The following is a 16,706-nucleotide window of genomic DNA, read 5'->3' on the forward strand; positions in this document are numbered from 1 at the left end:
AAAGTTACATGATAGCTTTAGTATATTTAGAAGGAAAAGCAAGTTGTACATAATAAATTTGCAGTTTAATATGCAATCCTCTTTTTTTCTATTCTGCTTCGTTATGGAATTGCTTATTTTATTTCTTAAGTTCAGAATAACGTACAGAACAAAAACAGAACCTCTTTATCTTCCAAACTAGTTCCCTTTCTCATCTTTCTCATTTGTTTCAATGATACTACCATTTTCCCAATATTCCAGGCTTTGAGACACCATTTTCCCCCTTAATTCAACAAACATTTACCAAATGCCTATTCTGAGGTCTTCATCACTCAAATGTTTTCTGGATTTGTATCCTTTTTATTCCCACTGCTATCACGCTCATACAGGCTCTCTCTATCATGTCGGGGTTACCCCTACTAATTGTTTTCTTGACCCAAGTCTCTTCTCCAATCCATCTGACATTGTTGTCAGATTACTCTTTTATCTTATCCTCCTAACTTATTAAACTCCTTTCCCACTACTCCCCAGCATTAAATCTCTCCTCCTGACAAGCCTCTCTGTACTGCCCCTATTTGTCATGCCTACTTTTTCCTCTATCCTTGTGCTTGTGTTAATTCTTGTCACCTTGAATACTAGTCTTCTTACCTGCCAGGCTTTTTAAGGTACTGCTGGATCCCCGTCTTTTCTGATCGCCTCACCCCACATTGATTTCTCCCTTTGCTGAGCTTTTCTGTAGCACTTGGCTTCTAACATCTGTCTTGTATAATGATATTTATTTTGTTAGCTTGTATTTTTCACTAATTGTTTTGTGTGAATACATCTTATCTTCCCAGCTAGATTGAACATCATAGTTTTACTTTTATGCCCCCAAAGTGCTTGGTATAATGCTGTGTGTACACAGGTGTCTGTTCAATTCTTGTTAAGTTGACTGCACTTGGAATATTCCATTTTAGGAAAGCTTACTTAATATTAATCAAGAATATTTTTTCTTATTTAAAATAAATGAAATGAAGTTAGACATTCTGCCAGGATATTATTTTCTTTATAGGTCTAACTCTGCATAGTGAAAATGCTTAATAGACTATTCCTTTGGTTTAGTTTTTCTTAAACTTTGTTTTTCAAGAAACATTACACAGTATCAAATGACCAAACTGAAGTATAACGCATTTACTAAAAAGCATCAGCAGAGGGAGCCAAATTTGCAAGAGGATAAGTGCAGAGAGTATAAAGCATAAGGATAAAGAGCTTGTAAAAAAAAATAAATGTTGATACTTTTAGGTATCAGTACATGGTGAAAAAAGATGACTTTCTGGTGTTCGTAATATCATTATTTGGTTTTTGATTTATGACAGGGAGGTCTCCATAGGGATTTTTAAGACTGTTTTGATAAAACAGTTGATTTTTTCAGAGGCATCAAGTACATGGCAAAGCCAATGACTTATTTTATACTAGATTACATTAAGAAAATGAATCCTAAGCAATAATTTTTAAAAAGTTCCTTCCTTCTCAAATTTTGAATTAAGGATGAAGAAAATATATCACTCAATTCTTCATGGAAATCAATTAGAATATTGGGTCCTAGAGATGATTAGGGGCTGGCAAACCCAATTTCTGACTTCAAGATTGGCTTTTTTCCAGGTAAATTTTGTATAATTTGGTGATATTGATCTGTCTCTGTCTTTCTCCATTTCAGTTAGCAGACTTGAAGAGCGAGAATCAGAGTTGAAGAAAGAATATAATGCACTACATCAAAGACACACAGAGGTAAGTCTCTAGATTCCTTTTATGCCATTATTTAAACAAAGAAATTCACCCTAGTTTATATTAAAGCTCCTTTGAAATCTAGAATAGTTTATTTTCTGGGAAACAGTTGAATCTTACTGTATTTCCAGAAAGATACTTTAACTTGTTCTAAGGTAGCCAATTAACAATAATAAAAGCTTCCTGATTTTAAAGAATAATGACATTTAATTCCTGAACGCTAGGAAGTCTTTGTTGAAACATTTATTAACTCTTCAGTGCTCCCTGATAGGGTCCATTCTCCTGTCATTGAATCTTGCTTAATAATATCTGGACTCTAGAAAGCATGCATAAATTGACTTAAAGTATTTTTCTGGAAAACCTCCTTTTCTTTGGACTTCATGATAGCATGATGCAGTTGTTCACTTTTTACTCCAGTGATAATCTATTATGATTCCCTTTAGAATCTCTTCTTCCTCCTTTCCCAACTGTGGGCATTCCTCTCAATTTAATCCCCAACTCTCTCCTCCACTTTTTGAGATAATTAATCTTCTTTCATATCTTCCACCAACACAGTTGACCCCCAAATCTATATTTCTAACCTAGATTTATCTGCTAAGCTCCAGTAATTTATGCTGACATTTATAGCTGGAAGTTGTGCTTTGCCTTCCAATTTAAGGTTGTTTAAACTTGTATCACTGATGTCCCTGAAATTAGTAGTGTGACCTGACTTGCCTGTTTTTTTTTTTGAGAAGACAGGACATTTATTGAGGGACAGGGGGCAGGTGGAGGATTCACAGATTCTTCAGCCATTGGAGAGAAGGCCCCTGGGGATCCTGGAGGTGGCTGGGGATGTTGGGCATGTTGCCATCATCTCGGACGGGAACAGGGTAGTTGTAGGGGGTCACACGGTTGGTCATGCCTATGTACTTAGTATAGGGGCTCAGAGGGGGCATGAGCAGAGCTAGGGTACCGATGGCAAAGGACACGGTCAGCACCGGCTCCTTGGCCCAGGCCTCCTTCAGGAACTGGCCTGGTCTGCCTGCCATGTTGGCTGCTTTCCCTTTCATACTGACTTGCCTATTTTTATCAGTGATGTAAGCATTCCCTCTCTCAGGCATCTAGGCTTGAAACCTATGTGGAATCTTTAAATCTTGTCTCTCACTTAAGTGCCCACTTCTAATTTATCTGAAGTGGTGTTATAGTGAATAGAAATCAGAACTTAGGGTCAGCAAGACCAGGATTCAGGTCTCGTCTCTGACATTTACTGCCTTTGCAACCTAGAGGCTAGAGTCATCTTATCTCTCATACTATCCACATGCAACTTCCTCAGATTCTAAGTTGCAGAACATCCAGAGGGCCTTGGTGTTGGGTATTTCCACGTTGAGATTTTGCTATACTAATTAAATCACAGTTGCTGTGCCAAACCATCACCAATATTATTGATTACTACTAATAAATATTTCTCCTACCTTGCTCTTCCTTGCCTTTTGCATTTCACCAACACAGTGTAGACCTTTAATCAATGAATTTTTTAATTAATTTACTATTCCTCACAATCATTCTGTATTCCTATCAGGATAGTAGTTCATTTCATGCCCTATAACCTAAATTCTCTCTCCTCTACAAGGCTTTCAACAGTTACCTCAAGACCCACTACTTTCATGGAGCCAAAAACCTTTTACCAGATACTCTGAACTTCAGTATCTCTCCCTTCTTGTTGGAACTTTTCTACTTGGCAACTGATCATAATAGCTTGCTTTTCTGTTTATTATATGCACCTTAGGCTTGTTTCTCCAACCAAAATGTAAGTTACTTGAGGGCCAGGATTTTGCCTTTCATGTCTTGTTTCCACCTAAGGGCCTACCATCCAGCCTGGACTTAGAGCAGTCATTTAATAAACATTTGTTTGATTGAGAGAATACCCTGTGTATAAATGATTAGCCATTAGAAAGCTCACAGGCCTAGGGCTTTCCTTCCCCGAGGAAAATAAAATGAAGTCAGGAGACATTACAGGCTATGGAGGAAATCTCAGGAGGCATTAGGTGCCCTTCATTTAAAAGAATAGCATTGACTTTCCAATTTTGACTTCCTTCTTGCTTATCCCCTAAAACAGGGTTGGGGAACCTGTGGCCTCAAGGCCCCCAAGTGTGGCTCCTTTTATTAAGGGGCTTTGTTCTGTGAAGTTTGGGTTCAGTCAAAGGGCCTCACTTGGGCACTTAGAGGGCCACATGTGGCCTCGAGGCCCCAGGTTCCCCGCCTGCCCTAAAACATCTTTGTGACTTCAATTCTTCTTCTTCCCTACTGTCTTCTGGGAAACCAGGGGTATGGCCTCAATTGTCTTTTTTTTTTTTTGGTCAAATGCCTTCTTTGGCAAGGTCTACCTGCCAATCTAAAGGTTTTTGGGGTTTTTAAAAAATGTACTAATTAGTTTGCTGAACTGGCATTTCTCTTTTTTCTGTTTTATATAAGATGGTGTGTGGAAGGGATACTGGAAAATGAAGATACCAGTAAATTAATTTTTAAAAATCACAGGAACCCTTAGTTTAGAAACTAGTTTGGCTGTTATCTTACTGGCCCCCATTTTTGTAGATTTCTTTTTCCCCTTTCATTTGACAATTATTTATCAAGTTCCTACTGTGTACACAACACCCTGATGTAGATTATCAGACCATTGTGTTTCATATAGTAGCCTGCCCAGTGGAGAACCTTTCCAGTGTCTTCATTAGAACAAAAACTTCAGCAATTCCGAAAACATGTATTAAGCACCTACACAGCATACTGTGGGGGGATTGGTCCTTCCTCTCATTTTATTTATAGCATAGGAGAACTAAACATGCCCAGACAACTTAACACACAATAATAGGTGGTCAATGCAATAGAGAAGTTAAAAACAAAAGTTAAATGAGACCTGGGGGAAAGGTGAGTACAAAAAAAGGGTTTAGAGGTATGGGAAGGAAGCACCAAGGAAGGCTTTGTGGAGGGGGCTGCGTTTGAACTGGGTTTTAATGGATGTGTAGGAACTTGGCAGGCAAGGGAAAGGAGAGCATTCCAGACACAGGAAACACCGACAACAAAGGCACAAAGACAGGAAAGGAGAGGTTGTGCAGACTGCGCAGTCTGGTCTACAAGGTACACAATAAAGTACATCATAGAGGGGAGTAACATGAGATCTTTGCAAAAGCATGATGGTGCCAGATATTAGAGGACTTTGCATACTGGGCAAGAGTTGGTAAAAAAGGGGGGGCTGCTTATGTTTTTTTTGAGTAGAGGAGCAATATGATTAGATCTATGAACAGGATTCTCTTAAATAGCAAGCCGGTACATGCATGTAAAATGATTTGATAGAAATAAGGAAGTTCAGAAGAAAAGTGGGTTTTCTTGGAAAGATAATAGGTCTGTTTTTGAAAATGTTGAGTTTGAAATACCTATGAGACATTCTGGTTGAAATAGTAAATGAGGACTTCAGATCACGTGACCAATAAGATGGGAAGACTAGACATTTTTTCCTAGTCCTCACTAACTCCCAAAAACCCTCCCCAAAGAAGAGTTAGGCATCACAGGAAAATTAATTGCAACTGTTTCTACAGGTCAAGATTATCAAAGAAGCCTAACAAGGTACCTTATGAATTAATAACAGAGAACGTTAATCTCCAGCACCTCCCACTTCCCACTAGTTCCAGTTCTCCTCATCTACTGGCCTGTTCTCTAGGACCCAACATTTTCTTTGTTGCTACTACAGACTCTTATCATTTCACCCTTCCCTCACCCCCACTGTTTTGTGACAATGCAGCAGACTTCTACTCTTGCCTACCCACTTGTAGAAGAGGAAGAGCTATAGGAAGGAGGGGGCCTTAACTTTTCCAATGGTGGCAGCTTTTAGCCAGAGAATTAAGGAACAAAGGAAAGTGGGCCACAGTGCTAGCATGTATATTTGTGGGACTGTACCAGATCTGAAGGAAAAAAAAAAAAACTGCTCCTTTCCCTCCAGAAGCCTCTTGAGGCAGATACAGAGGGCAGTGAAAAGTAAATTCTCCAGAGTGGGAGGAAGCTGAGACATTATTGAAATACAGTCACCAAGATACCTGCCTTCGATGGAGGAAGAGTTAAAAATTGAGTGACAAGAATATAAGGGGGGAAAAATTAAACTAAAAGCATCAGAGGTCTTGGGAGGAAGAAAACTGAGGTGAAAAACCTAAAACACAAGCAGAAAGACTTCCAGGTCATGTGAGCAACAAGACAGAGGATAAGAACTAGACATTTTCTTGGATCCTCATGACCTCTTTGATCTCTCCAAAACAGAAATTATGTGTTTTCAAAGATAAGGCAACTTCAACTATCTCCATGTCCTAGGATACCCAGAATCCAAAAAGATGGTAAAAAAAAATACTTCTCCCCCCCCCCCCAAAAAAAAAAAAACCAAACCTTACCCATGAACCAACAATAATTAACTTTGGGCTTACTTGGCATCCCTCTCCCACCCACCTTACTACTGGCAGTGAGACTACACCAGCAGACCCAAGGACATGACTCAGGCTTACAAACCATCCCCTAGAAACTGATCCCTCCTCCCTTCTTTCCAGAGTCATCTCTATGACTCCTTGGCTCCAGGCTGCAGAAGTTTGCCCTGGCCATGACAAACAGGATGGTTGTAATCATTCAGGAACAAAAGCCTGCCAGGGACCACAGCCCCATAGATCTCGTGCTGCAAAGTTCTGAACAGTAGGTACTAGGGCAGATAACCCCATAATAGCATCACAGCCAGTGCCAGGGTAGATAACCCTGTTGCACCAATGCTGCAATTCTCTGAACTGCTCATATCAGGTCAAAGAACTGAGGAACAGAGGGAGCAGGACAGGACACAACATGGTGTATATCCAGCTAGGGTCAGTTCTGACCACTCAGAAGTCATTTGTGGCAGAGACCAAGGCTGGTTGAACCATGAATTGCCCAGTATGGAAGGAAGTTAAGATACTTCAAGATCTACCTCCTAAGGAAACCACAGTCAGAAGGGAAGGAGTCAGGAAGTGAGCAACAGGGGAAAAAAAAGGATCAGGGTGGGGAATGAAATTTTCAAAGATTTTTGGAAGAAAACTCAAAGTCCTTGAATGTAAGCAGATAAATCAATAGGGAAAACAGTAACAACAGAAGGAAACATAGCCTCAAGATGTAGTGAGTCATTTATGAATAAATTACTATAAAACCAAAGAAAATGACTCACCTCTTAATGAGATCGTGCACTTTGTAGAACAACATGGAACCACAGCACACTGTTCCTGAGTAATTAAAAAAAATTAGAATTAAGAGGGCAGAATTTTGTGACCTGCACAGCAAAAATAATGGGCAGAACCCCTGGGGCAACTGGCACCTGGAGTAGGATAGCATGGACTCAAGGAGGAGAGCTTTTGAAAAAAAAAAAGTGGGAGGGAAGAGTGTAGATTAGTAGCAGGCTACATAATCAGGAACATGGTAAAGAAGAGTCCTTACCATGGGGCATCGTCCTCTCTGACACCTGCAGTAATTGGCATTGTTTTGGGAGTGAGGCACAATGGAAAAGGTGAATCTACAGGGCAAAAATCTACAAGCCAGTGGCAGAAACCACCTATAGGAGAGACGCTGGAATTGGTGCTGTAAGAGATTTCATGAGGAATACAGAGAAAAGAAAGAACAAATAACTATAGGGGTCATGAATGAAAGATTGAGGGTCTAGAGTAGATAGAAGATGGATGATGAAGAGAGTAAAAGAAATCCTTTTTGAAAAGGGGTACAAAAATGAAATTTGAAAGACTAACCGATCCCTTCTAGTAGATAGAGGAAGAACAGAAAGGGGGATCTACTTGACTGAGAGGAAAAAAAGACAGAAAGAATTATATAACCATTTAATAGCTGGAGAGAAAAAAGGAACTAATAAACAAAACCCCAAAGGGCAAGGGGTAACAAATGAGAGCAAGGATATCAGGGGTGAGAAGAGAGCGAGTTGGAAGAGGACCACTTTAAATAAAGATTAAAATAAATAACTGAAGGAACATAGTATTGTGCGTATAGCAGAAGGGGGGTAAAAATCATAAAGTGAAAAAACCCAATATTAGAGGAAGATGGAAGAAAATATAAACCTAATTCTCCTAACTTTGAATGTGAATGGATTAAACAGTTTAACAAAACAAAAAACTGACAGATTGGACAAGAAAACAAAACTCTACAATCTGTTGCTTACAAGAAACATACTTAAAAAGCAAAGACATATGCAAAATAAAACTAAGGGATGGAAATTTTCATTTTTTACTGTGTATAAAGTGAATCCAAAAAAGCAGAAGTTGCATTCTTGCTCACAAAGCAAAAGCAAACCTTCAGATAGTAAACTGGGATAAACAAGGAAACCATATTACGCCGAAAGGAACCACAAACAATGAACCAATATTAGTAATAAGTATATGCTTTTAATGTCCTAGCATCCAAATTTGTAAAGGAAATATCTGAGCTACAAGAAGACATAGATAGCAACACAGTAGTGACAGGAAACTTCAATATCCCTTTTTAAGTTTGGCTAAGTCTGTTAGAAAGATAAACAAAAGGGAAAATATGGAATTGAACAAATTGCTAGAGAAACTAGAGTTAAAAGACTTATGACATCTTCTAAATGATTCAGCAAAAGAATATATATATTTCTCAGGACTGCATATTACTTTAACAAAAATTTACCATCTAGTAGGGCACGTAGTTATTGTAAATAAATATAAAAAGGAAAAAAATAGTTAATATATCCTTTACAGACAAAAATGGAATAAAAATAGAAATCACTTCAGGGGCTATAAATAAAAGATGTAGACCCAAATGAAGACCTAAATTTTACACCATATCCCAAGATAAGGTTAAAATGGGTACATGATTTAGACATAAAGGGTGATACCACAAGCAGATTAAGGGAGCATAAAATAGTTTATCTGTCAGTTCTATGGATAAGGGAAATTAAAGGAATGAAGATAGGTAAAGAGGAGATAAAACTATTCCTGTTTGTTGATCATATGATGGTTTAACTTGGAAAAATCCTAGGGAACAGCAAAGATACTAATTGAGACAATAGCTTCAGCAAAGTTGTAAGCTACAAAACAAATCCTAAAAAATCAACAGCATTACTCTATGATAATAACAAAACACATGAAACAGTAATTAAAAGGGAGTCCCATTCCAAATATTTGCAAAATGCAAAAAAAATCTGGGTATTGATCCACCAGAATATTACTGTGCTATGCAAAATTGTACGTGTGATGAATATAGAGAAACATGGTAAGAACTATGTGGACTGATGCAGAGTGAAGTAAGCCAAACCAAAAAAATATATGCTTAGTAACTACAGTAATGTAAATGGAAAGACTACCAAAAAATCAGAAATAAATATAACAGAATTATAAACATTAAGAGAATTCAAATGAAAATATATGGGAAGACATCCCCAGCTAACCCCTTTGTGGTGGTAGGAGGTCCACAGTTGTTATGCTTTGCACATGTTTCAGACTTTTTCAACATATTGATTAGTTATGCTGATTTTTCCCCCTTTCTAAAAAAACATTATTTGTCATATGGATAGGCTCTCTGGGAAGGGGAGAGAGAAGGATACTTGGGATGACTGCTGATTTAAGAAACAGAAAATATCAATAAAGAATATTTTAAAGAAAATAACAAACAGATAAATCAACAGGGAAGATATTAAAACAGAAGGGACAGTGGCTACCTAGACATCTACATTAGAGCAAATAGATCTAAATCATTATTGCAGGACAAAAGAAGTTAAACCAGCATCTGTTAAATAGAATTTGGAACCTCGGCAGAATGTGCCTAAATAGTTTGAGAAAAATCAGAATCTTGGAAAAGGAAACTAAAAGGGAAGCAGATAGCAGAATTTATGGCCTACCCATTGGAAGTAATTAGCTGAAGAGAAAAAACTCAAATCTACTTTGAATGCACTGGAATCCAAAGATGTAAAAGAAAAAACTGTTGATTGGTAATGAAAACATACTAAGTGAAGGAAAATCTGGAAGATGACACGTCGAATAGGCAATTGGAGATGTAGTACTGTAGATCAGAAGAGAGACTGGGATTGTTTGTTTGCATAGAGATGAAGATTGAACAGGAGAGCTGATAAAATTACCAAGAAAGAGCATATAAAAAGAGAAGTGAATAACCAGGACAAAGCCTTAGTATTTGGATAATGATTCAGTAAAGGAGACAGAACAATCACACAGGTAATAGGATAAGCCAAGGGAAAAGCAGTGTTGTGAAAATCCAGATAGAAAAGATTATCTAAGACGAGAGGATGATCAACAGATTCATATGCAGCAGAATGGTCAGGAATGATGAGAGTTGAAGAAATGCCATCAGATTTGGCAATTAAGAGATGACTGGTAACTTTGGAGAGAAATTTCAGTTGAGTGAGGTTGGAAGCTAGATTTCAAGGGGTCGTAAGTGAGTAGGAGGTAATAGACTAGAGGCTAGAGTGAATGAAGACAGCTTTTTAAAACAGTTTGGCTGTGAAAGTAAGGAGAGATGTAGGACAACATTTTGGGGGGATTGGTAGGGTTAAGAGAGGATTTTTTAAAGGGTAGGAGAGGTCTGGGCATGATTATATAGACAGCTCAGAAGGATCCAGGAGAAAGGAAAAGATTAAAAATTAAAGAGAAAGAGACTAGACTTCAAATCTCTTAGAGAACTTTTTTTTCTGTTAATCGGCAGGTTCCTGAATGCCAAAGATTTTGTTTTGGTAAGTTACATTTCAAACATAGACACCATCTTTAATATCTTACTCCTCCTTCTCCTTAATGGTTTACTAAGAAATCATCTTAGACCCATTTTGTAGTATCCTCATCCACAGTTGTGATACTTTCTTCCTTGAATACAAGGGTATTCAGCTGATTTAGTCCTGATACAATGGCATGCAGGTGTACAGTAGTTCTCTTTTAAAAAATTCTTCCTTTTTTAGGCATGTATGAATCCACGTGAACAAAGATCAAAAGCTATGAGCAGTATACAATTTTACAATTGTAAATATTCGTGTTATAAGTTATTTTACATGATTTCTCATAGCAAGACTATGAACATATTCTTGTTTGTTAGTTTTTCCTCTGTTTTACCTGTTCTCTTTATAATTAATTTATTTTTTGTTTTCAACATTTGCTTCTATAAGATTCTGAGTTTAAATTTTCTCCCCCTCTTTCATTTTCCCCCCTTCCCAAGATGGTATGCAATTTCATATAGGCTCTACGTATACATTCATATTAAACATATTTTCACATTAGTCATGACGTAAAGAAGAATTAGAACTAATAGGAGGAACCCTATGAAAGAAGAAACAAAACAACAACAACAAAAAAAAGAGCAAATAGTATGCTTTGATCTGTATTCAGACTCCCAAATTCTTTCTCTGGATATGGATAGCATTTTCCATCGTGAGTCTTTTGGAATTGTCTTAGATCCTTGCATTGCTGAGAAGAGCTGAGTCTATCAAAGTCAGTTGTCACACAGTGTGGCTGTTACTGTATACAATGTTCTCCAGTTCTGCTCATTTTACTCAGCATCAGTTCACATAAGTCTTTCTAGGTTTTTCTGAAGTGCACCTACTCCTCATTTCTTATAGGACAATAGTATTCCATTACATTCATATATCACAACTTGTTCAGCCCTTTTACCTATTCTCGTGAAAGGTCCGCTTTGACTTCTTAAAGCAGTTGGAATATCATCTACTCATCTTCCAGTTTTGTAACACCTATCAAGTTTTCTCTTCCTTGCTTCACCGCTTCTTCTCATCCCCCCTTCCACGACTTCTTAAAGATCAGAAGTGGTTCCATGATTTTACCTGCTATTACTTGTAATAACAACTTTTCTGGACTTGAGGACCAGAACCTATTTAAAGAGCCTAAGGTTTTGCTTTTTTTTTTAAATTATCTTCTTGACTATTTTAGCTTTTTCTGTTTAGCAATTAAAGTTCTTCATAAACTTACCCCATGCCTACCTATCCTTTCTTATACTCTGCAGTTCATATACTGGCCTGCTTGCTGTCCCTCACACAGCATGTTGCATGTTCCATCTCCTTTGTACTAACTATCCTCCATATTTGGAATGAACTCTCTCTTCATCTTTACCTCCTTGAAGCCCTGCTTTCCTTCAGAACTTAGCTTATGTACTACCTTCTACATGAACCCTTTCCTTTTCCTCCTACTACTAGTGACCTCCCTCCCCAAACTTACTGGCATTTATTTGGTATGTCTTCTTTATGTGTTTATATATTTACATATTGTTTCTCCGTAAGAATATAAGCTCTTTGAGGGCAGGCACTGTTTCAGTTTTTTCTTTGTATCTGCATTGTTTAATATTGTACCTAGCTCATACTAGGTATTTAAGAAATGTTTGTTGCTTTTCTGATTGATTCCTTGTTCTTACTAGTACTTGTTCTATTTTTACATTTTGAGAGTTCTTCTTTTTGGAAATGTCCTGTAAATTGTTGGAATTATGGAACTGGAACTCTGGTGAGAGGACAGAGATTAGAGTGATTTTAGACTCGTGTACAAGAAGTCTTACTCCAGAAAGTCCTGCTTCATTGTGGCATGGAGCTAACCCTAGGTCCTGGGGACCATGTAAATGAAGTGGATGCTCTGGCAGGTTCTACTATCCTTGAAGGCTTTGACTATGGCCTTGGCAGCAGACTGAGTATGCTTTTCAAGAACCAGCCTAGCTAAATAATGAGTCTCATCATCATATAGGCTGGCTGTTTTTGGTGACAAATTTCTTGGCTATGGTAATCCACAAAACAAAATTATGAAATGGTCTTCAGCATATTTGTCCCCTTTCACTTCAGTCGTCAGAGCCAAAGAAGTGGAAAAGGGTTCAGAGGGTGCTAAGAATCAAATAGTTTTAGATTGTAAACTTTTATTTTTGGCACTCTAAATGTGGAATCTTGGTCTAATGAACAAGTGGACATACTGCTAGAGGAACTGAATCATATTTACAATTTTTTGTTATAAATGCAACCAGAGGAAAGAAAGATGTTGCAGCTGAATGAAAGGATGGATCACATATGGCCTTGGAAAGGCAAAGAAAGGAGTTGGTTGATTTGGTTTTATCATATGTCTAAAGGCAGCAAAGAACATTATTTAATGTGAGGTGTGGTCATCTTGTTTTGCTTTGTTGATGATATGATAGATATTTGCAGAAAGACCACTGTGAAAATAATTGCAGCATATGCACCAGTATTAGCTGCTTAGGATAAAGAGAGAGAAAATGTAATGAAGAACTTATAAAACCCTCCAAACTAAATCCATAGACACTCTGATGTTGATGACATCAATCAGAAGTTGGGGAAAAGATTAGAATGGTGAGAAAAATATGTGAGAAAAAAGAAGAAATAAAAGAAAGAGGCCAAAGAGTTATAGATTACAAAGAAGTCTCACACCTTTATATACATGAATACAGAAAAGAATTGGTAGGCACTGGAAATGCAAGTACCAAATATTTCACAAAAAAATGAAACTAGATTATATGTTGACAGCCAGGAAAAGACATATTGTCATCATGGGAGTCATCCCTCAATCAGTTAACAGTGTACAATTGGACCATTGTCTTCTGAGGACAAAGACTGGACTTAGTAACAAGCAAGTGAAAAAAAGAGAAAAAGATGGTGTACCACTGAAACAACTCAATCCTGAATTGTTTAAGCAAGTAATCAGCAAAGGGAAATGGGAAATGGACATGAGAAATGACATGAACAATGATCATAATAATTTTATACAGAACTTTAACCATCACAAATCTATTGTTACACTAAGAAGATGGAAAGAATCCAATAAATACCATACTCAGCTAGCATTTGACTTAAGTGGAGAGAGATGGCTGTCAAAGACAACACTAGGTGAGAATATAAATTTGTTTTTAAAACCCTTAAATTATGAAGAGTATTGTCTCAAAGTATACAGGAACAGTACAGGCTAGAACCATTTTAAGAAAACGTGATGTGACATACACATAAGTAGAGTTATCCTAAGGGTGAACTTATGGACCAAAACAGAAGGAAAATGAAAAAGATTCAGAAAAATGATGACAAACTTTTTTTCACCATGAAGGTCAGTGGAGCCACTGCATTTGGAACCGAATATCACAACTACAGATACATTTGCCTGGGAAGTAGAAATAGCACTAAAAAGAACCAAGATGGGGAAAACAGCCAGATTATACCAATAGAAGAGTTACTTTGCTGGAGGTTACAGCCGTGAGAAATCTTAGGGATTGATGTGATATCCTAATACTTGAATTGCAGGCATCCTTTATAACGATATTAGTAAGGAACAACTAATTTTTCACAAACGATAGTCAATAGTGGACCACATCTTTGCCATCACTTGAACAAAAGATATATGGAATATAAGATCTTATTGTCCTTATTGTTCACTATGAAAAAGTATTTGCTTTGGTAGAGTTTATGTTAAAGTCTACGTTAAAGGTTCTTCCAATAAAATGCCTCATCCGTACATCAAAATCTTTCAAGACATAACAGACATGACCTTGTGCAGTGATCCTCTAATAAAAAAAAGAGAAGCATAAGACAGCTAGATAGGGTATCCACCATAATGATGGAGAGCTCACAAAGAGTCCAAATTGAAGAGGGTTTCTTTGTGGATCGTGAGGTTTTGCAGATAATCAGTTTGTGGATAACATTGTACAAGCTGCCTCAAGTCTGTGATCATCACAGAGCCTCTTAGAAGAGATCTGTGACCATTCAAGAAGTAAGGATGGCCTGACCATCCATGCAGGGAAGATCAAATGGATTAAGAATGTCTATTGCCCAGTCTGGGACATACATTTGGATTGAAAACCTCATTGGATCGAAAACTCATACATCAGTTAAGTATACCTGGCACAGACAGTGCCAGTATTTTTACAGTTAGGCCTGTAATTGAATCAGAATAGGAGAATGGGCTGGATTGCTTTGGGGAAGTTAATAAACCTCTTTAACCCCAATGTTTCAATGAAATCAAAAGGCCCATCTTTTTAACACATCCATTTTCCCCATGTTGCAGCAAGACATAGAATAAAACAGTCTCCAGATAATTAAGAATGATTATCATCAGGCAGCAGTGGAGAGGCACAAGATGGGTGTGAACAGGCTGCAACATATAATGAATGAGGAACTTTGAAATACAGGAATAAAAGTTGTTGCCAAGGAATAGATGATGGGTGGAATGCCAGAGTGCTCCATTGATAGCCTTGTAACATCAAGAGATCTCAAGGAAGGCCTTTAGAACATTGGATGAAACCTCTATTTCAAATTAATGAAGTACAAGAATAAGACCTGCATGTAATGAGCAGGAATTAATAGGTTATGAAATGCATTATTATAGGGCTCTCCCAAATTGATGAGGTGACAGATCTGTTTGATTGTTAAGTACATAAGTAGATGAGTTCTTGTAGGAGATGGCTATGAACACAACAAAAGAGTTCCAGGTTATCATATCAGGGCACAAGGGACCAGTGAGAACTGAGGAGACACTTGGGATCAGTGACTTGTTTGAGTGGTTGATGATGTGTGGCTACAAGAGCATTAGACTATGAAGAAGGTTCAAATCTTGGCTTTTTTTTTTTTGTGTAGAAGCAAGTTCTTTCATCTGAGGGATCTGAACTAAATGATCTCTTAATGTTCCTTTTAGCTCTTAACATAGTGTGAATAAAATACTGTGAATCTTTTTTGCAAGGTGAAGAATTCTTTTATAAAGCAAACAATCATCCCTTTATTTACTGTTAGTGAAAATAAACAGCTCATGTTTATATGACACCAAAATGTTTACAGAAAACTTCATATATCTTATCTCATTTGAATTCTGACCACAATTTGATTAGTAATGTTTTTATCCTCATTTTACATTTGAAGAGACTGACTCTGTAACTGTGGGTGAGACATTTCACCTCCTTGGGTCTCATTTTCCTTATTTGTAAAATGAGAGGTTGGATTAGGAGAGGTCTGATGCCCCATTCCACTCTTATCATCCCTTAAGGCTCAGAAGGTTAAGTACTTCGCCCAGAATGACACATGTAGTAAATAGGTATTAGGATTTGAACTCAGGGCTGCTTAACTTGAATTCAGGGTTTCATTTTTGGGGAAGTTTTCAGTATAACCACATTTATTTCAGGCAAGATGGCTGAATGAGAACTTACATCTAAATACTGTCCCTTTTCGTCTCACAACTACAAGAAGTGCTTCTAATAAAGTAAAAGAATGACAAAGGCAGAAAAAAGCAAGAAATCTTCAGAAGGAAAATCCATTGAAAAAAACAAGCAGAGAAAGTGAAGAAATGAGTAGACATAATGGAGGTCAAAATATACAGTGAAGAAATACTATGGCATAGAAGAATGAAAGAAGTTCTGTAACTATTGCAGCTAGCACCCCAGAAAAAGAGAATGGAACAGGAAGGACAGGGACAAGTAAACAAGCATTTATTAAGCTTACTGTGCACCAACCAATGTGCTAAGTGCCTTATCTCATTTAATCCTCATAACAACCCTAGGGGCCATGTGCTATTATTATCCTCATTTTACAGTTGAGGAAACTGAGACAAACAGAATAAGTAAATGACTTGTACAGGATTATACAACTAGTTAGTACCTGAAGCAGGATTTAAATTCAGATCTCTGCCACTGTTAACTGACAGCATTAGCAAATGGGGGAATTGGAAAGGCCTCCTGTAGTTGCTGGGGTTTGAACTGTTTCAGAGGAAGCCAGGGAAACTAAGAAGCAGAGGTAAAGGGGCAGACTATTCTAAGCTCTTGGGATAGCTAGTGCAAAGGAACAGAAAGGGGGAATGAAGTGTCTTGTGCATGGACCAACAAGTAGGCCACACCCTGGATCATAGAGTGCATTCGAAAGAAGACTAAGAAGGTAGGAATGTATCTGGTCATGAAGATCTTTAAATAACAAAGGGAAGATTTCATACTTGATTCTAAAGGTT

At 37.5% G+C, this 16,706-nt stretch overlaps 2 protein-coding genes across 5 annotated transcripts in view; one reads left to right on the plus strand and one right to left on the minus strand.

Annotated features, from left to right (window-relative positions):
* SPAG9 (sperm associated antigen 9) overlaps positions 1–16,706 on the plus strand; it is a 144,291-nt gene that overhangs the window by 39,496 nt on the left and 88,089 nt on the right. For all 4 annotated transcript variants that reach the window (XM_036756407.1, XM_036756405.1, XM_036756404.1 and 1 more), the window contains exon 3: positions 1,676–1,746. In XM_036756407.1, the coding sequence (XP_036612302.1) occupies positions 1,676–1,746 (71 nt within the window). The remainder of the gene's footprint in view (positions 1–1,675; positions 1,747–16,706) is intronic.
* Positions 2,501–2,771, minus strand: LOC118847785 (NADH dehydrogenase [ubiquinone] 1 alpha subcomplex subunit 3-like). The gene has a single exon (XM_036756411.1). The coding sequence runs from the start codon at positions 2,769–2,771 to the stop codon at positions 2,517–2,519; it is 255 nt and encodes an 84-aa protein (XP_036612306.1). The 3' UTR covers positions 2,501–2,516.

This window comes from Trichosurus vulpecula, chromosome 4 (genome assembly GCF_011100635.1).
Source record: "Trichosurus vulpecula isolate mTriVul1 chromosome 4, mTriVul1.pri, whole genome shotgun sequence".
NCBI lineage: Eukaryota > Metazoa > Chordata > Mammalia > Diprotodontia > Phalangeridae > Trichosurus > Trichosurus vulpecula.